The sequence below is a fragment of the Gossypium hirsutum genome, chromosome D08, assembly GCF_007990345.1.
Source record: "Gossypium hirsutum isolate 1008001.06 chromosome D08, Gossypium_hirsutum_v2.1, whole genome shotgun sequence".
Classification (NCBI taxonomy): Eukaryota; Viridiplantae; Streptophyta; class Magnoliopsida; order Malvales; family Malvaceae; genus Gossypium; species Gossypium hirsutum.
Genome location: NC_053444.1, coordinates 23,746,410 through 23,767,419, shown reverse-complemented (window position 1 = coordinate 23,767,419; position 21,010 = coordinate 23,746,410). Strand labels below are relative to the sequence as shown.

At 32.4% G+C, this 21,010-nt stretch overlaps 2 protein-coding genes across 10 annotated transcripts; both read left to right on the top strand.

Annotated features, from left to right (window-relative positions):
• The first annotated feature begins 9,694 nt into the window (after positions 1-9,694).
• LOC107912481 (actin-related protein 2/3 complex subunit 3) lies at positions 9,695-12,954 on the top strand. Of its 8 annotated transcripts, none has more exons than XR_005917237.1 (8): positions 9,732-9,900; positions 10,337-10,418; positions 10,534-10,642; positions 10,731-11,000; positions 11,566-11,659; positions 11,968-12,100; positions 12,236-12,297; positions 12,561-12,954. XR_005917237.1 is itself a non-coding variant. In XM_016840713.2 (7 exons), the coding sequence occupies exons 3-7, from the start codon at positions 10,416-10,418 to the stop codon at positions 11,972-11,974; spliced, it is 483 nt and encodes a 160-aa protein (XP_016696202.1). In that variant the 5' UTR covers positions 9,744-9,900; positions 10,163-10,200; positions 10,337-10,415; the 3' UTR covers positions 11,975-12,954. The 8 variants fall into 8 exon arrangements, 4 of the variants coding, with proteins under 4 accessions (XP_016696179.1, XP_016696202.1, XP_040955190.1 ...); XR_005917236.1 differs by having other exon boundaries at positions 12,477-12,954; XR_005917235.1 differs by having other exon boundaries at positions 12,408-12,954.
• Positions 12,955-13,599: 645 nt separating this feature from the next.
• LOC107912473 (ubiquitin C-terminal hydrolase 22) lies at positions 13,600-18,397 on the top strand. 2 transcript variants are annotated; one of them, XM_016840674.2, is made up of 3 exons: positions 13,600-14,956; positions 15,125-15,249; positions 17,059-18,397. In XM_016840674.2, exons 1-3 carry the CDS (start codon positions 14,094-14,096, stop codon positions 17,829-17,831), a joined length of 1,761 nt encoding a protein of 586 aa, XP_016696163.2. In that variant the 5' UTR covers positions 13,600-14,093; the 3' UTR covers positions 17,832-18,397. The 2 variants fall into 2 exon arrangements, with proteins under 2 accessions (XP_016696163.2, XP_016696155.2); XM_016840666.2 differs by having other exon boundaries at positions 17,056-18,397.
• The last annotated feature ends 2,613 nt before the right edge of the window (positions 18,398-21,010 follow it).

Here is a 21,010-nt window from a genome sequence, read left to right as displayed (position 1 = left end):
GCCTAACTAATGTACCCTCATTGGTACCACAATTTAAATATCAAACAAGTTCACATTCAATAATCACAAATCCTTAATTATAAACATACCAATCATGCCATCTCATTTCTTTCATTCACATTCATTTTACCAAATTGTCAACCATTTCCATAAGGCATGAACCAAATAACCAAGAGCACTCGTATGGACATACATGAGCCAAATTACTACATATATACACATCACTAAACCTTACTTAAACAAAGTTTAAAACAACACCATTAAACTCAAACTCCTAATATATGCCACTTATAACCTAAATAAAAATAATCATAATTTATATCGAATCGTTGAACGGATAGTGTGAGCTCTGACTTGAACTTCCAACCAACATAAACTTCTGATGATCTACAAGAAACCAAATACAACTAATGTAAGCAAATCTTTGCTTAGTAAGTTCTTATTAAACTTAAACTTTAAATTACCGTAAAGTTTATAACTTAAACATTTCGCAATTAATTTCATAAGCAAGGTCATGAGTTCATTAATAACCTATACATATCATAAATCTCACAAGGTCAGTGAGTTCATATATACATAACTTATAACATTATCATCTCATAAAACATATATAAGTAAACACATTTGATATACTATTCATTCAACATCTAATCATTTAACATTTCACATTTCCATTCCAAATGTTCATTTTAAGTATCTTTTTTTACATATCTATCAATATAAACATTCTGTATAAACACTTCATTTAACTATTTTACGTATATCTGATTCATATAATCATTTTGTATATCTATTTTATGTATAACCATTTCGTATTACATTTAACACACAATTCTTCTGTAAACCACATTTTGTTTCAATAATTCATATCAATTTCTCCATTCAATGTCTCATTCCAAATAACCATTTTGTGTTACCCATTTCATTATATACATTTAACACCTGATGAACCAAATGAAATAACATCGGATACATGGGAACAATGGTCACACAAAGTGTGCTTGTAACTATAACTGTAAATGTGTAACTTTAAATGCTCACACAAGCTATGAAATGGACCTGCTCACACAAGCTGTGGGTCAGGATGTTAGCCTACACGACGCTACTCACATGAGCTGTGGAGAATCCGCAACAAATGCAAGACCTCAGCCATCAGTAGAACATCTACGACTAGCACCCGAAACTGTAATAACCCCTAATGACATGTCATTTGTATCCTAAGTATTCACGAGGTTCATATATTATTTAGTCATATACACATTATATCATTACAAGAACTCATCCATATAGTTTCCCATTTTTAAAACAAAACCTTTAATTTAAATAACATTTCAACTTAGTCCATTTCATCAGTTACCATTTAACCAGTAAATGAACTCAATCACAACATATATAGATAGATAGATATTATATCAAAAAAATAGAAACTATTTAATTTAACTAAGTTACGAACTTACCTAATCACAATAGCTATGAACACTTCAACGACGACTACTCGTCAACTTTTCCTTTCCCACAATTATCAACAAACTGATTCGTTTCTCGATCTAAATATAATATTTTCATTCAATTAACCAATTCAAATACTTTAAAACACTTAATTTCCCATATTTGACCATTTAACAACATTTTACACTTTTACCTTTTATTTAATTTAGTCCCAAAACTTATAAATTAACCATATTTAATCCCAAATCATACTAGCCTAATTTCATATAGTCCTTGTATAGCCCATATTTAACACATTTTCAGAAGAATTTCACACAATTTCACTATTTTAACAATTTAGTTCCTAATTACAAAATTTACTTAATCAAATAGTCCCTAAACATTTTATAGCTTCAAAATCTAACAATTTCTATATATAAAAACCAACTAAGATTCATCAATGAAAAGTTTTAAAATTTTTAACATTTTTTAAAACAGAGATACGAGCTAGCTAAACCTAGTTGCAACGATATCACAAACATAAAAACTAGGAGAAATGGATGAAAAATGGCTTACCATGCATGAATCTTTGTTTGGTCGAATTCAATGCTTCAAAATTGGAGATTTTAGATTTGGTTTTTGGTGGAACAAAGAAAAATAAAAGATTATGTTCATTTTTTATGTTTTTATGTTTTATTTACTTATTTTAATTATTTTAACTTTTAATTAATAAATAAAAAAAATCAAAAGCTCACTAACCATCCACACCAAGTAAAAATAGCATATTTGCCTTATAAATCCTTCCACTTATAATAATTAAGCCATTTAATTAATAAAACTCAGTAACGATTAAGTTTTACACCTTTTATTATTTAGTCCTTCTTTAATTAACTAGTCAAACAATAAAATTTCTAAACTGTAACTTCACATGCCAATATAATAACTCCGTAAATATTTAATAAACATATTTACAAGTTCATTTTACAAAATGAGGTCCGAATACCTCATTTTCTGGAACCACTTGACTTTTAGTACACACCATTTATACTTAACTTTTTATTTAATTGGCAAAATTTAATCAAATCAAAATTCATTAGTCATATTTGACCCATATAAATAAAATAATAAAAATTACAGATTCATTAGTCAGATTTGTGGTTCCAAAACTACTACTTTTGGCACCACTAAAAACGAGTTGTTACAAAACCAATCTAGACTGTCAGGTCGAGAGATAAGTAGTTCTTGCCGACTCATAGTTTAGAGGAAGATTGAGAGATCCTACTAGGGCAATGACTAATTTAATGAGTAAAAACCCAAAATAAGAATTAGTTATGACCACCGAAGTGAGCTAATCATCCATGCCTAGAATTGATTAAGTCTATAAATTAGTCTTTTGAAGTCATTTTTATTTAGGTTTTTGTTATTTCTATTTCATTATTTATAAAAATCCAAAAATCTTTATTTTATGTTTTATCGTAATATAATTTTCTGTAAAATATTAATTAGATCTATTTGCATTTAAATTAGAATTAATCTAGTAATTCGCCTCCCTTGCGTACAATCCTCGGATTACTCACCTATTTCGTACAAGTTAAAATAAACAATCATGAATAGATTTAAGGAAGCACAAGCTCATGAATTCACTTCGCTTGCTTCATGATACATTGCGACAAAAACATGTGAACCTATTTCGATTGTAAGGGATTATCTTACTCTTTTCCTAAAGTCATAAATATTTGAAGAAAGGAATTCAAGAACATGTGAACCCTAAATTTTGCAAAACAATGTACCTCACGTAACATAACAGTTCATCTATCTAATATTGGGGTTCACACCCCTATAATGCTTGCACATTCTAAGTCTTTTATGGGGTAAGTTTCTTTCAATAGATAGGTCTCACGAACCACCTTTATGTGTTTAGATATTGCTAACACGATTCACAGGGTTCTTCTTAGACAGTATATCAAAATCCATTAAGGATTCAAGTATAGCAATTCATTAATTGTTGGGGTTTGCGCTTAGCATAGTTCGACAACACTATCAATTTGCAGCAAATTTGGCGAACTCCATATAAGTTTGTTAATATTTCATGTTATTGCCTATGGAAAACACTATGTTTAGAGATTAATCACTTAAATATGAACTTGTAAATTAAAAAACATTTAAACAATCCTAGACTATATTCATATACTTAAAATTTTGATGTGTTTATAAATTATTGTTTCACAAATGAAAGCATAAAGAAACATAAGAAATCATGAAAATAACTAATTCCTAGAACATTTGGAGAAGTCAATCAAAAAGATAACTCTAAGCCCAAGCAATTTTCCTCATTGTCTTCAATCTAGAGTTTGTTTATTTCACATTTTCAATAATTGCGCTTCGCCTGGATCATTCGCCTTGCTACTACTCACTGTGAGATCTAACTGTCTGTAGTGTTTGGAAAGGAGTGTGTGAGTTCTTGTGAAGTTAGTGAATATACAGGAAAGAATAACCACATAACATACACAAATCATAATATAAACAAAAGCTTTGACAATGTCACAAAATTGCGAATTAGGTGTGCCATACTTACGCACAGTCCAATTCACAAATACTTACTGTTAGATAGCTTTAAAACTGTAAAACATAATATTTCAAAAAATATAATCTTGTTCATATGTTTTTTATTGTTGGATGTGCGGATCTTCTTAAAACGCTACGGAATGACTCAATGAGTCTTAACATGTCCCATAAGTGTATCATAAAGCTAAGAACTCACCAACACACCAACATGTCTCATTGAGTGGAGCTTAGCTCGATACTCCCTTATCTCTCCAACCTGTCCAGGGCCTCTCACCCAAATCATAAAGCATAAAGGTGAGTACTCATAATCCTATGGCATGCCATTATATCCAATGGTTTCATAAAGTTATAATGCCAAAACATTTACTTAAAACATGGAGCTCGCAAATCATGTAGAGCTCGTAGAGCATTGTTCATAAAAACACATATTTAAACACAATCACAAAAATAGAGTTTTAGAGAAGACTTACTCTTGAAACTTAGGTTAAAACCCTAAACTCCTGATTAATTATGGTTCACACATACATGTGGCAATCCCTAAACACTCACCAATTACTGATTAACATTATGGTTCACACATACATGAGTCTTACCTTAAATCCCAAGAGCAAGGTGTTGGGTTCTTAGAACTTGATAACAAAATAATCGATGAAGAATTTGTAAGAGTTTTGTTGCTTAATAAAATATGAAATTTCTAATGAAAAGGGCTTAATTATAGGCACTTAACGTTTTGGTGTTCTTAGGATACCCTAGTCGTAGTAGAAATACGAAATGGTTACTTGCATAAATGGTGTGGTAAAGAGATAAATAAGTTGATTTCATAATTTTGGTATAATTGCCCTTTGACTATTCCTACTTTTGACTCTCAGGCCAAAGCAAAGATAACAACTCGCCAGGCCGACTGGTGAACCCCAGTTCACCAAGCCTTCTATCGAACCCTAGCTCGCTAAGCCTATTGGCGTACTACAACTCTCTAGGCCTACTGGTTTACTTCAACTCGCCATGCCTACTGGCGTACACCAACTTGCCAGACTCAAACTTCTAGGCCCTATTTTAGGATGTTACAACCATAATCTTTTCCAAATATTTCCCTTTCTCCATTTTCATTTTCATTTTAATTATGGAGAAAGTCATAATCATTTCCAAATGATTTCCATTTCTCCATTTCCATCATTTCTATTCATTTGTTTCAACATGTAATTCATTTCTGGTTTTAACGAGCTAATGGAGGGACTGATTGGACATATGCAGTTAAGGCTCAAATAATTAATAATTAAGTTCTAACTTTTCACCTATTAATTATAAACTTATTTAGTTATGAAGTCATTCCACTATAATATCATGACTAAGTTTTACCCAATGGCTTACCATTGTGAAAGCAACTCGATTAGTACTCGTCCAATGAACTTGTCATAAGTGTGTTGCCCTTATAGGATATCCTAAATATCTTTGAGATAATATATGTTCTCCCAATATGATCCTATTTTATCTCATGGTAACCATTACATCTTCTTTCATGAAAATTCAATTACTATCAAATAGTAATCAAGTCATTCATCACAACCCTTATATGTTTCCTTTTTCTAGTCCTATAACAGGTTGGAGTCAATGGTCCGGTTCATCTCCATTTTTGATTGCGTCGAGCGGACCGCCGATTTATAGGCCAACGTCGCACGAGGGATCGCAAGAGGGGCTGTCGGGGAGCTCTTCTTTTTACCAAACCCCATCACCTTATGAGTTTCAAATAGGTTCACCGTTGGTGATGTAAACACCACCACAATCACTATTCTATCAAGGAGGCTCATCGTCCCAACACCAACAACCAAATCCCCTACCGGAGGAACCAGAATCCCCGCCAGAACAACCACAACCCCCATCAGAAGCTGGACAAAGGAGGAATCTAGCACGTAACCGTCGGCGACCGCCATATGGCACTGAATCCGGCGGGCACGGAGATTAATTTTTATTTGTACAAACATTTTGAATATTTTGATATTATTTGATGTAATAAAATAGAAATTATTTTATATTATTTCATGTACTAAAATAGAAATTTACTTATACATTTTTAATATAATAGAAATTCTTTTAAATAAGGCAATATGTTGAATATTTCTATATTATTTCATTTAATAAAATAAAACATTGTTTTGAATAAAGTAATTGTAATTTACTTTAATATTTTTAATAAAATAGATTTTCTTTTAAATAAGTCAATATTCTGAATATTTGTACCAATTTCCGATTTAAAAAAATACCGAGGTGCATGTCCCATCCACCGACAGAGTGTCGTGCAGGGGTTGTGTATTCCACACCGCTACCAAACATGAGCTGTTTCGTGTTTTGTAACCCACTAACCGAGTGTCGGGCAAGGGTCGCGTATACCTCTCGAACACCAGTCGCAAGTGCATCATTTGGCGATGTAAATTGTACATATAACTCAATATAGGGTGCTCCACTAGCGAGATGGGTCTGCACCATTGCCTCCAAGCTACGAGCACCTTTTATGTCGAACGAGTCATAGGTCACCGGATCAACAGAAGAACAAAATCGATACATAATAGAAATAACTTTCATTGGCATTGTTCCGAATATTTTACGCCTAATTCTTTTACGAAGTTCTGTCAAATCTATGTTCTGGTTAAAAACCAGTCGCACTATATTCTCCGATAAAAAAACAACACCGTTCTCGATGTGGCAAATCTCACCATCATAGTAAATAACAGCACTAATACGTTCACTCATCTTCAATTTCTATCCTTCTTAGCCTCTCTAAATTTTTTTTGCTGTAAGTTATGCAATCTGAGAAAAAATTTTGCATCATTTATAGCCTCAGACCAAACATGCGCTACTGTAGCAAAAGCGCGTCCACGTGGGAGCTTCTTTCAGTACTTCTGCTGACAAAGCATCCTGCTTAAAGCGTTTTTGACACTATTTTCTCAGAATCGTCTACTCAAAATTATTTTTTCAAGAGCTACTGTAGCAAAAGCACGTCCGTGTGGGAGCTTCTTTCAGTACTTCTGCTGACAAAGCATCCTGCTTAAAGCGTTTTTGACACCATTTGGTCAGAAACGTCTACTCGAAATTATTTTTTCAGGAGTTACTGTAGCAAAAGCGCGTCCACGTGCGAGCTTCTTTCAGTACTTCTGCTGACAAAGCATCCTACTTAAAGCGTTTTTGACACTATTTGCTCAGAAACGTCTACTTGAAACTATTTTTTCAGGAGCTACTGTAGCAAAAGTGCGTCCACGTGGGAGCTTCTTTAAATTAACAAATAATTTAATTACATAACCCTAAACCCCAAACATTAATTTATTTGAGTTCTTACTTAAAAACCCTAAACACTAAACCCTAATCTAATTTTATAAAAATTTATAATTAATTTACTCAAGTAACCCTGAACCCTAATTTATTTAATTCTTCCTTAAAAACCCTTAACTCTAAACCTTAATCTAATTTTTTTAAAAAAATTAATTAAATTACTCAAGTAACCTTAAACCCTAATTTAATTGATTTTTTCTTAAAAAACAATAAACACGAAACCTAATCCAATTTTGAAAAATTTATAATTAATTTAATTGGCAAACCCTAAACTCTAATCTCTTATTTATTTAATTTTTTCTTTAAAACCCTAAACTTAAAAATAATAAAACCCTAACCCGAACCCTAACCCTAAACCAATAACCCAAAACCCTAATCGTCGAAGACACGGGCAAAACGCGTCCTTGAGAAAGCGTTTTGCCTACTTGGACATAAAGTGTGCCTTTAAGGGAGCGATTTCTGTCTACGTAGGCAAAACACTTCCTCAGGGATGCATTTTCCTACCACGTCCCCTGACATTGAGCTGACGTGGACACGCTTTCGGGAAAATAGGGCCATTCCGGTAAATAATTATTTATCGGGCCCATTTCGATACATTTTTAAAAAATGGGCTTTTATATGAATTTTCCCATTATATTTAATTTTAATGTTTTATTTTTAAAATATAATTGTTAAAGAAAATTTGAAAAAAAATAAAAATAAAAATTTATCTAGAATAATTTGTGAAAATTAAAAAAAATAAACTTTTTACTGACAAAAAGACCACCAACATAAATCAAAAACCTATATTGATGGTTAGTGACAGTTGGTGAAGATATGTATAAAGGGTTAGGAGAAGTTGCTAACACTACTTTTATTGATGGATCATTCCATAGTTATAAGGTAAAAGTGTATATCTCTGAATAGTTTCCATAAGGATAACTCTATACCGATTATCCTTTTTCCTAGTGGTTGCAATTTTGTCAGGGTAGCATTTTCTTCCATCAGTATAGGATACATGGTGTTATACTGACAAGTTTTGTGTATTTATCAACAGATTTTTTACCGTCGATAAATGACTTTCTTTTTAGAAAATAAAGAGGTTTATTTCTTTTGGTTGAAACTTTTACTGAATAATTCCCTTACTTTTATCTAGAAACTAATCTCCCATTCTTTAATATTGGAATCTATTGAATTGATAGAAAATAAAGTCATATTTCTCAATGCAAATCCTATGTGACATGATTAGCTTTGGAATGATGTTTCTTTTTTTTCTCTTTTTATTTTAAAGCGATAATGGGTTATTTAAATAGATGTGACGTAGGTTAGGGTTTTATTTCTCTTTTTCTTATTGTGTTGTCAATACTATTTAGGATGAATATAAATTTTTATTTTGTATAGATTATATTTATATGTTAGAAAGTTTTTATATTTGATATTTATTTTAGATATCTATTTAAAAAATCTCAAAAAAGTTAGAGTTTTTCATTTTAAAATATTTTATCAAAAAAATAGGAGGTTAAGTTTTCAAAAAAAAACAAGAAATTTGAAAATGTATGAAAAATAAATTTGGCTCCTCAAATTATATATTTTGTTTAAATAAACCCTTAAACTATTTTTTTATAGTTAAATAAATCCTTAACTTTTGATATTTACATATAAAAGTCATTGATTATAATGTTAAAGTAAAAGTATTTTGAATTTCAAACTCTTAATTTAATTTTTTGTTGATGCAATAAAAATTATATACACTTTAACATCAACATAAAACTTTAACAAGTAAATTGATTTTTTTTTAAAAGTATTAATTGCGATATGTATATATAGATTTTTCAAAAGAGTGGTTAATTATGATATTTATATAAGCACTTTCAATAAATTTTAAAATTTTATTTTATTTTACTTTCAAAAAATATTTTTTATTTTTATTAATAAACTATTTTCATCAAAGTCACATTAATAAATTAAGTTTTTAATTTAAAAATACCTTTTTAATTTAATATTAAAATAAAGGACTTTCATGAGTAAAAATAATAGGATAGATACTTATTTCAGTAAAAAAAATAGTACAAGATCTTATTTAAACAAGATATAATAGTTTAGGGGTTTTTTTTTGGATATTATCTAATAAAGTTTTTATTAATATTTTAATTTGTATAATTGGGTTTAGTTTAAGTCTATTGGGTTTAATTTTTAGTTGGGTTTGTGTTTAAATGTATATTTAGGTCTATTGAATTTGATTTTAAAAATATATTAAAATGATAGGTATTTTAAATTCGATTAACTCCACTGTAAACCAATAATTTGAGATTAGGAAACCGATTTGACCCAATTTTTACAAAGCCCCTAGTTTTGGGAATCTTATAAGTGGTGTACTGATGACAGAGGTGGGCCTTATGTCTTCTTTGTTTGATCATATGGGCCATTCCTTTTGTATTTCAATCTTCGCCTGGGCTTTGTCGTTTAATCTTCAATCTCAATTCTTATGGTAGCAGTAGAGGATCAAGAGACAGAGTTAAATGGTTTTAGCTCAAAGAAATCAAGCAAAGCCAGAGATTGCTGTTGAAACTTGGTCTCGCCCGTTTAGATGAAAAGCATTTGTTGGCAGTAAGTTGCTCCATCTTTTTCTTTTGTCCCCCCCCCCCCGCCCCCCGGTTTCCAACTTATGATTGTATTGATCAACACCCTATTGGTCAAGATCAACCACAAAATTTTTGTTAGGAACTTTTGTTGCTATATTCCCCCTCCCCCCTTTTATCTACCCTTAAACGTTTCTCTTTGCTCATACAGAATTGAATGAATTTCTTCTTACTATAATGGGTTTGCCTTGATTTTTCATTTAATGGCGTCTGTGATTTGATGGGTTTAGGTTATATTTTTCGGATCTCAGGTCTTGCTCACTTCCATGTAAAGCAACTATCTGAATTGAGTATTTCATATGTTTTTTTCTTTAATTCTTATATATTGTGGATAGGGAATTTCTTACTTTAGTGTAAAAAGTCATACTTATTGTAATTTTGTGTTTTACTGTTGTTCTTTGCAGAAACATTTGGTTGCCCTCTTTCTTTTGAGGGAAAATCTGATTGCCTCGTTTGGTTGTTTGGGAAAAGAAATCAAGGAAAATGGTATTTGAATTAATCTCTTACCTCCCCTTCCACTGCTAGATTGTGCATGTAGTTCACCAGAGTTCTAAATATGATTTTTTGGTTCATTCATTTAGAATTCGTTATTAAATGCCAGGTTTATCACTCTAGTTTTGTTGGTGAGGAAGGAATTACTAAAGCTTGTGGCTTCCCTTTACTTCCTTTGAAAAGCCATATAAAGGGTCCTGCTCCTGTTTCAGATCAAGGTTGGATTATATAACCTTCATTAGGTAGTTCTCAATATTATATTCTTCCTTAATTTTTGAGTTGGTAATTCAAGATGGTATTTTGCAGGTAAAACTGATATTGTTGATGAAGCGATCACATTCTTTCGTGCCAATGTGTTCTTTAGAAACTTTGATGTTAAGAGCCCTGCAGATAAGCTCCTTATATATTTGACTTTCTACATAAATGTGGCTTTGAAGAGGCTTGAGGGCTGTAGGACCTTGGCTGAAGGGACCAAGGCAATCATTAACTTAGGCTTGGAAAAAGTTCCCGTACCTGGAGAATCTGGTTTTCCTTTTCCGGGGCTCTTTGTGCTCCCACAGTCTCAAAAGGAAGCAGGTAAATCTCTTACTATCTTCTTTTTCATTTGATATATCATATATGTGACATTGATTACTGAAGTATTGGGTACTTGTGAAGCATGTTCCAAGCATCGTAGTGAGTTGTACTGAACCCTTTTAGTTAGCTAGCTGCCTCTTTGTACTTAAATCTTTTTCTTGTCTTCGGGCAACTATAGATCGACTTGTTTTTGCATGGAATATTGAGAATTATGCAAATAAAATGTACTTTCTACTTTCCAGTTATTGTTTCGTATAACATGTGATGCAATCCTTCTTGACTTTGTGGCTTATGCTCATCTTAACTTGAAGGATCAAGTAGTTTAAAAATCCTCACTTTTGGTCAACATGAAAATGTTGTCTGTTGTTTTTTCGGATATTGCTTTGTCTATCAGTATGCTGCAAGTGTTGTAGGAGGTTTGCAATGCTTGGAATATTTTTGTAAAACTTTTCATTTCTGTCTGCTACAGCAAATTCTTGATCCTTTCTGATGTTACATTAACCACTTCAAGTACCAAATTTTTGATAACTTGGTACCATATAATTCATTGCTTTCTTAAATGCAGAACTACTTAGGAATTATCTGAAGCAAATCAGAGAAGAAACGAGTGGGAGACTGTTGAGTGTCGCGTATAGGCCCAATGGAACTCCAAATAAATGGTGGTTAGCTTTTGCGAAAAGAAAATTTATGAATATAATTATTCCATGAAATGAAAAACGTTGTATATTGAATCAAAAGTAGAATGCAAAAGCCTACCAAATATTATATGTTTTGAAATGCCTGTAAAACAATTAACATGTACATTTCATCACTTCCTTTTGATGGAAATTCATGTGTTTGTCATCTTGAATGCTTCATGAGACAAAGGAGCAGAAAAGGATCATTTTAAGCTTCTTACAATGCTTTCTGCCTCTGATATTAAGCTTGGTTATGAGTTAACATCTGAATTGTTTACTTGGACATGTAGCTTATAAGCACACACCCTAGCTATAAGGACTCTCCAAATATGTGGAAAAGCTCACCTGAGCCTGAGTAACATAGCATCCTGATGCCGCAGGTCATTACCTATTATTGACATTTTGAAAGCCTAGTACTCAAAGGTAGTCTGTCTATATGTTGCAGTGAATTATATGGTTCTTTGTTTTGCTCTGCATTGGCAATAGTGTAAATGCTTGTTTCTGTTATCTTGTGTAATACAAACACTGTATCAGATCATATTAGAAAACATTTGACAGGTCTTGGAGCTGCCATTAGCTGTAAGAATTTCCTTTCATGTCCATGATGTTAGAAGTTCCAGGTACATGTTCCTAACAAGTTCCATTCTTGCTGGTGGCGCTTTATTTCGAAATTTGATGCACCCAAAGCTTCATTTACATGAAATATTGGTTGCCTTTCATTAATTGCCAGTCTAGAAGCTGAACAAACATTGCTAAACCCATTTAAAGCCAATGATTATCGACGTTCCTTTTGTTATAGTTGGAAAAGAAGCTGCCATGATTGATGTTTATGATCTTGGTTGTGCTCTCTGCTTAAATTGCTAAACTGAGACCGTCTTTTTAGGCATCATTAAAGCTAATTATGTCAACCAGTGGATGATATGGTGAAAAGACTAACAGTAACAGGTTTGATCTTTAACCCTTTAGTCAAGGTGAAACTAAAATGTCTATACAAGGTGGTTGGGTAGACTTGTCAATTCCAGTATGTCTCACAGTTAATATTTAAAGTATTATATTTTTATACATATAAATTTGTGTTACAAATATTTATGTTGGTATTATTGGATTTCGATGATAACGGGCAGTGGTGGTTTAGTTACCAGACAACCAAATTATTGAGCTTTGGTTGGTGGGTTCATGAATAGTCTCAGGGACTGTGTCATTATAATTTTATAAAAGGAGAAATAGGGGTCCTCGCATGACTGCCGAAATGATTGGAGGCCATGTGATTTCCAGTATAAGGATTAGTAGTTTATTAACTACATATTAGCCACCGAATTTAACCCAGGTTAGCATTCTTATTTTCAGTCGAATATTTATATCATAGGAAAGGACCGATTTTAATTTTTGTTAAGTGTCAACTTATAATATGAATACATAATGTTTCAAATTATATGAATTATTAATATAAAATATGGATATTAAAATACCGAAAAAAAAGGAATATTTTCTTACAAAGATGCGTCATTGCATTGTAGATATGATGGCCCTCTTCCTTGCCTTGAGAAACAAGTGCCTATGAGGAAAATGATGCCCCCTTTTCTTTATCTGCTTAAAACCAAATCCTACCTTTTAGTTTACTTCACATGAAAGGAAAAAAAAACCCAAATTTCGTTGATCAAAAGGATAATATTAGGTTAAATTAAATATAGGGTCCGAAATTGTTAAAGAGTATATTATTCAAATTGGTCCATTTAATTTATCACCTTACTTCAATTAATCTCTCATTTTATATATAAATTGATACGAAATTATATTGCAGATATGAACACTAAACGCAGCATGTAAAAAACAAAACATAATCCTGTATGAAAAATTACATTATTTTAACACAGACATGAATGTTTTAAATTATGTATAATATATCAATATTTTTACTTGTACCAAAAAATAAGATGCTTTATAATACAATATAATACACAAATTATCACATTTATTATGTTGGAAAAAGAACAAAAAAAAGGAAGAAAACAAAGGAAATTACTACTATTGAAAAAGAAAGGCATAATTTATTATAAAAAAAATAAAAACACCAAAAATGAATGTTTCCTTCTTCAGCAAGTATTCAATAGCTTTTCTATTTTCTATTTCATTCATTCTTGGAAGAATGCATAAAATATATATATATAAAAAAAGAAAGACAAAAATTACATTTTATTTCTTAAAAACTACATATGAAATCCGATCAATGCATGAGCATGGACAAGATCTGATACATGCTCCCAACATCTTCTCATCAAACTCAATGCTCCTTCACTATCAATCGAACAATCTCAGCCGTTGATCTTCCCCTTCCCTGATCCAGATCCATGACCCTTATGTCCTTCATATCTAGGGTTTCTATTCCCAACGCGACTTTCACCACCCCGCCACCACCATGTCTTCCAAGATCAACGGCCACGTTTCGCCTCAGCCGTGTCCTCACCTCCTCGTCTTCCGTTCCCGCAACGGCCCCAAGCCCTTTCGCGCCCTACAGGATTGTATCCGCGTCAAGCCGCCCGGCGGTCGCGCCGCCATAAGGAGGGAACCTACTGAGGTCCCACGATGCGGCACGTGCGAGGAATCTTCCCGTTCGAGACTCTACGCGTGCGTCGCATGTGCCGCAGTGTTCTGCCACGCGCCTCTTCTTCACTCCCACGCGTCTGATCACTCGCTTTCCATCCCCGGTCATGAGATCGCCGTTGACGTCGACAGAGCTGAGCTATTTTGCTGTGCGTGCGGTGACCAGGTATACGATCGCGACTTCGACGCTGCCGTCGTCCTTGCACAGACTGTCAACGCTACCGCAACCACCTCCACTTCCGGATCCACCGCAATGCAGTGCAGCGTTGCTGGATCTCAACCGGAGAATCTACGAAAGCGCCGTCGAGTAGATTATCGTCCGTGGGAGCCAGATTCAGGAGAACACATTTCCAGGGGAAATCAGTCGATCCCTCTTCTGGACGCGGCGAATGCCTCATTGGTTTCGTCAACACAACAACCTTGGGGATTACGTGGATTGAATAATTTGGGGAATACCTGCTTTATGAATTCAATATTACAAGCGTTGCTCCATACGCCGCCGTTGCGAAACTATTTCTTAGGCGATCGACACAATAGATATTATTGTCAGCAAAAAAATGGTGCTATTAATGGCACTAAAAATTCAAGATTGTGTTTGGCTTGTGACATGGACGCGCTATTCTCGGCTGTTTTCTCGGGGGATCGGACTCCTTATAGTCCAGCTAAGTTCTTGTACAGGTTAGTTTCGTCAAAATCAATTTTTAATAAAATAAAATCTGAGAGTAATAAAAACCTTTTTTTCTTCCTTTTTTTGTATTTTTTTTCACTATATTGGTATTGTCTGCGTTGCTAGTATTTGTTTTGTGTTAAAAGAAGTGGGATTAATGTTAAGTAAGGTTTTTGTAGTTGGTGGCAACATGCGGCAAATTTGGCTAGTTATGAGCAGCAGGATGCCCATGAATTTTTCATTTCCATGCTTGAGGGAATTCATGAAAAGGTGGAGAAGGATAAAAGGAAGTCCCAAAGTCCAGGTGACTGACTACCTTTCTCACTGTTGTAAGGTTGTGGTAGTGACTTTAAGTTGCATTTCTAAAATGCGATATGAATGCTTATGCTAGGATTGTTCATAGGTGGAGTTGGAGTGTATTATTTATATAACGTAACCCATAAATTGAAGCAACTCCTAAATATAAGGAGTTTGATTTTGGGTCCGGATCTTCTTAAGCTCTTCATGACTTTGTAATTATTGGCTAACATTTGTTCAGTTATTAGTAATTTATGTGCTATTTGCATGCTTGTTAGTTTCTCCGAAAGGTGTTTGTTCTGGAAGGATATTTATCTTTTGCATTGATAAAAAAATGTGAATGTTTTGAAGTGTAGCACGTCAAGTTACTATGATAATCGTCTTTAGTCTAACTTTAATCAATGCGGTACCCTGTTGACTTCTACCAGGCCATGTTGTCTGTAATTCCTAAGACTTCACTGGGTTGTTCATTTTAGTTTGGCATTCTGGAAAAAAAATTTGTCTGCAACTCTGCATTGGTCAACTTGGAATTACAGTTAGGATTATTTGTCTGCAACTCTGCATTAGTCAACTTGGGATTACAATTAGGATTGGTAAATTTGGTTAGGAATCTTCAGTATGGTTTGTGCTTAGGATGGGGTTGTGTGGTGCTGTTGTGCTTAATTGGCCAAATCATAGTTACCAGGAGGCATATGTGAATCTGCATAGAATAAATTCCTGGAGAAATTAGTTAGTTGAAATGCAGAAATCATGCAGTGAAAAACTTGCTGCTACGTTAATGCAGTCATGTCAGCTAATGTTAGTTTGTTCCTCTTTACTAAGTATTTTTTTTTTAAATCAACATCAACGGAGATTTTTCTCAAGATTAAGAAGTAACCCTGATATTAACTGCAGGGCATGAGGTTTAGGTCTCGTCTTTCTTGCCCTAGGAGTTGGCAAGTGCTCTCAGATTTAGAACTGCAGGCTTGATGATGTCAACTGCTTTACTTCTGTAAGTCAACCTTCCTTAGCCTACTTGGTTTCATCTTAGGAGTTTCTCACCTCACTTAATTCTCACATTACTTCCCCTTTGTCATGTATAGGATCCCATCCTCTAAAAAGATTGATCCTGGTCCCAAAAGAGGAGAGGGAGTGTCTTTTAGTTTTACAAAGATATCTTGAAGTCCTTTGAACTTGAAGTTCGGGCTAGTTGCATGCAATGTTGTCCGAACTTAAACCATATTTTCTCTACCTCTTGCTCCATTACTTGCTATTTTCTGGTAGTATTAGTAATGACTAAATGTTGATTATTCCTTGGGTTCTGTTATGGTATGCTGCTGCTGTTTTCATTTTTTTGAGTTTAATATTCTGCCTGGAAACACAAGTTAAAGATCTGACGCAGAAGTAAGAAATACTAACCATAAGTTGTCGTTGAGGCTTTGGTTGGGCTGCAATGAGTGAAACATTATATATCACTCCCTTTTTTCTTGAAAAGGTGAATCCAGAACTAGCAATCTCCGTTCTTGGTCAAAATAAAGTCGAAGAAGGGGGGGGGTTGATTCATTGCTTTCTCTTAACTGTAGTCGGAAATTAGCATCTACAATTATAATTGCTTTCTTTATGAAGTTTGCTTTGGGAAACCTTTTTAGAAGCATGTTACTCAATTTATTAAAATTGAATGCATGTCCAGTTAAATATTTTTTTTCTGTAGTGTTTGAATGGAGAGCTTGTGTTTGCAGCTTTTGATGCCATTCTTTATAAATGAATTAGAATTTTGGGTGATAACCAATCTCTTATAGTTGGTAATTTCATGACCCCATTCCTTGATATGCAGCAGGCAGTGGAGATTGTTGCATTGCACATAGAGTATTTTCTGGTATTTTGAGATCGGATGTCATGTGTATGGTTTGTGGTTTCACATCCACAACATATGACCCATGTGTAGACATCTCCCTGGACTTGGAACCAAACCAAGGAGGTTCTGGGAAGTCTTCATCTGCAAAATCCCTTAATTCTTTCAATGTTGAGGCAGACTGCATGCGTCCGAATCAAAACTGTGGGATATCTACCTTAAAGGGTTGCTTAGAACGATTTACGAGAGCTGAAAAGTTGGGGTCTGACCAGAAACTTTTCTGCCAAAAGTGTCAGGTGAGGCAAGAGTCCCTTAAGCAGATGTCCATAAGAAAGCTTCCCCTGGTTTCATGCTTTCATGTTAAAAGATTTGAACATTCATCAATACGAAAGATGTCAAGGAAGGTTGACAGGTATCTGCAGTTCCCATTTTCATTGGACATGGCTCCTTATCTTTCTTCTTCCATTTTGAGGAGTCGATTTGGAAACAGGATTTTTCCTTTTGATGGAGATGAACAAGATGCATCCAATGACTTGTCAACTGAATTTGAGTTGTTTGCTGTTGTGACGCACTCAGGCAGATTAGATGCCGGCCATTACGTGACTTATTTGCGATTAAGTAACCAATGGTACAAGTGTGATGATGCATGGATTACTCAAGTTAATGAGAGCATCGTGAGAGCTGCACAAGGATACATGATGTTTTATGTACAGAAGGTGCTATATTATAAAGAAAGTGAAAACCAAGGCACATCATGATATTGATGAGAGATAAGAATTTGGTTGTTTGATTCAAATCATGCAAAGGCATAAGGTGGTCTATATCATTTGAGATTGTGATTAAATATGGGCTAGTTTCGTATACGAGGAAAACAAGTTGGGCCAGGTTGGTCAAAGTTGGGGACGGCTTGCTCTATCAGTGCACTTCGAGGGATAATTTATAATACTCGATTGGAGTGTTAAGTGAGCCTAAATTTTTGAGGCACTCCAAATATTCAGGAAAATCAAGTTTATGAGGTATTGATTCCTTAAATTGATTTCTGAATTTCATAGTCAAGTGTTGGCCTATTGATTCTTTTATATATATATATATATACACCTTTGACCCTCTCAAAGGATCCGCTGAGAGTTATAGTTTACTAATTGTTTCTCACATGGAATACCATCAGACTGGAGTGCAATTTTCCTTTTTTTGTCATATAGGCCAAGGTTCATTTTGTTACTCGGAAAGCACTCAATACAAAAGCCTGATTGTTGATCTAATATTTGTGTCTATTATGAACTCTGTAAAAATACAAGCAGGCAATAAAATATTTTAAGTTAAATCTAAAACCCTAGAAGGTTGATAAACTGTAAAGCATAATCACATTAATTTAAATATCAAAATGTTCCTTCTTTGGATGGTCAATTAAGCTTTTATTAAATTGGATGATAGGCGTTTTGGTTGATTCATGATCCGTGATTGGTATTTGTCAATTTTTTGATCACTTCTTTAGCGGTTTTTATATTATAGGCCTGCTTATTTATTTATATTTTCCACCCCAAATTGGTCATGATTGATTTGTTGTCGGTTTAACAATCATCAATCTGATTAGTCAATATTATAATTATTTAAGGCATGTACGGACATTTGTTGATAGGGTATAATTACATCATAATTTCTTATTTTATGTTTGGCCGTATGAATTGTAATTATACAGTTATATAATTTATAATTTTAAAAAATATTAATTACACAAAAATAATTTCTAAACAAATAAAAAAATTAAAATCAAATCATCATATGTATTATGTTAGTTTTAAAAAGTAACTGATAATATGATTACTAATAAAAATAAACAGAAAAATAGACATCATATGCAATTTTTATTTGATTGTTTTAGTACATATTTATTAGGTTAACACATGCTCTTATAATCATCTGTAGGTCTTTAATCGACTTCATCATTATCTGAATTTGTATCTACATTATTAAGATTATTAAGATTTTTTTTTCCATGAACTTTTTGAAATATGGATCAAGCTTAATTCCACTTATGATTAAAGTTATGAAATATGAAACATGCTAAAACAATCCAACATTGTTTTTTTTTATGTTATACTAAGGTGATGTTATTAATATGGAAAATATTTTTTTAGAACAAATATCTTCTCAACTACATTTTAAAGCCTTGAATGTCTTAAATTACGAGTTGTTTATAGTGCTTGCATCTGACATCATTCTCTCTAATGGTAACATATCCTACAATATGGTGCAAGGAAACATTTTCTATTTGTGTAGTCAGCATCGATCCAATAATATTTGGATTCACGGTCTAAATGGTTCGTAGCTTTAATTATGAAATATAAACTTATTGTGGAGAATGACTTATGCTAGGTTATATATTTTTTTATAATATGTAAATTAAGTAAAAATTATAATATATAACATTTTAAAAAAATATTTTATAAATTGTCCAAAATTTTTAAAACACTTCTTATAGATATATAATTTTTTACAACTTTAGAAAGTTATTATTTTTATAAATAAGTTATGATAAAAAAACTATAATATTTTTTATAAATAAGTATAATATTTTTATAATATATAGCATATACAAATAAATATCTTATGTCCATATTTCGTCTTAACTTTTTATAAATAAATTAGTATATTATAATGCTTTTATAACAGGTAAATTATTTTTATAATAAATTTTTTGACCATAAATTTAGAATTTTTAAGGTTTAAATAGTATTTTTTATAACTTAATAAAATACATAAACCTTTTTTATAATTTAATTTTTTAGGAATTAGGATGTATAACATAAGAAATTTTGTCATAACTATTCTAAACACTCATACATATTCATGCTTATAATATAATTTTTATAACTTGTATAAAAATAATTTTTTAAAATTGAATTTGGATGTAATTATCTACATAATTACTCCAATTTTTACCTTCTCTAAGAATTGAAAAGTGTAATTGGATACTCTAATTACATCAAATTCGATGGGACCTGCTAATTACAATGATACCCAAATATGCTATCTTTGTATAATAACAAATAATTACTCCCAAATTTAATTATTAAATAACTTTCCAAACAATCATAGGATTCAATTAAATTGAAGTTGGTTGGAATTCTTAAATAAGGAGCAAGGTCTGATTGGTATTTGTATAACTTGTTAAGAGTAAGTACTCTGGGCATTATTCGAATATGAGGTTTTACTAAAGAATATCAAATCGATTTTTTTTTTATGAATCTAGGTATTCTTTTTTTTATTCTAACTTGATAAACATTTGTATGTAGCTTGTTATTTGTTTTTGGCTTAATGCTTAATTTGCTTCTTGAACTATACTCATTTTTTATTTTGGCACTTGAATTTTTTTTATCTTAAATTAGTATTTAAACTATCATTCCGCTATTTGATTAACCTTTTTTTTTCTTGTAATCGGTCGTCACGGGGCACATCCAACTGATCACATTGTGCCAAATGACAATTAAGTTTATTTAAAATAAAAATATTAAATTTAAATTTAAAAGCATCTTTGACTTTGACTCACCGATGATTGATGTTGACCAATATTAATCATCCATGTGGCGTTATCAGAACGTGGCGTGCATCAATTTTTTTTGTTTGTTTTTTTTAATATTATACATATTATATTTATTAAAATGAAAAAAAAAGATGTATATAATATTAAGAAAAAACAAAATATAGGATACGTGGCGTGTTTCAATAGTGTCACGTGGATGGTCAACGACCGAGTAACTGTGAGTCAAAATCAAATGTTTTTTAAATTTTGAATTTAATGTTTTTATTTTAAATAAATTTAATTGCCATGTGATATATTGTGCTTGGTTGGGTAAGCCAAATGATACATCCAGGTTGGCGTGAAATTGATAATTTAAGTACTGAACGAATAACAAAATGATAACTTAAGTACCAA

Bases quoted from the DNA above. Each gene is read 5' to 3' on its own strand.
- LOC107912473 (XM_016840666.2), top strand. From the start codon at position 14,094: ATGTCTTCCAAGATCAACGGCCACGTTTCGCCTCAGCCGTGTCCTCAC. The intron at 14,957-15,124 runs GTTAGTTTCGTC...AGGTTTTTGTAG, and splicing joins CCAGCTAAGTTCTTGTACAG to TTGGTGGCAACATGCGGCAA. The intron at 15,250-17,055 runs GTGACTGACTAC...CTTGATATGCAG, and splicing joins AAGGAAGTCCCAAAGTCCAG to CAGGCAGTGGAGATTGTTGC.
- LOC107912481 (XM_016840690.2), top strand. The intron at 10,643-10,730 runs GTTGGATTATAT...GGTATTTTGCAG, and splicing joins TGCTCCTGTTTCAGATCAAG to GTAAAACTGATATTGTTGAT. The intron at 11,001-11,565 runs GTAAATCTCTTA...TCTTAAATGCAG, and splicing joins ACAGTCTCAAAAGGAAGCAG to AACTACTTAGGAATTATCTG.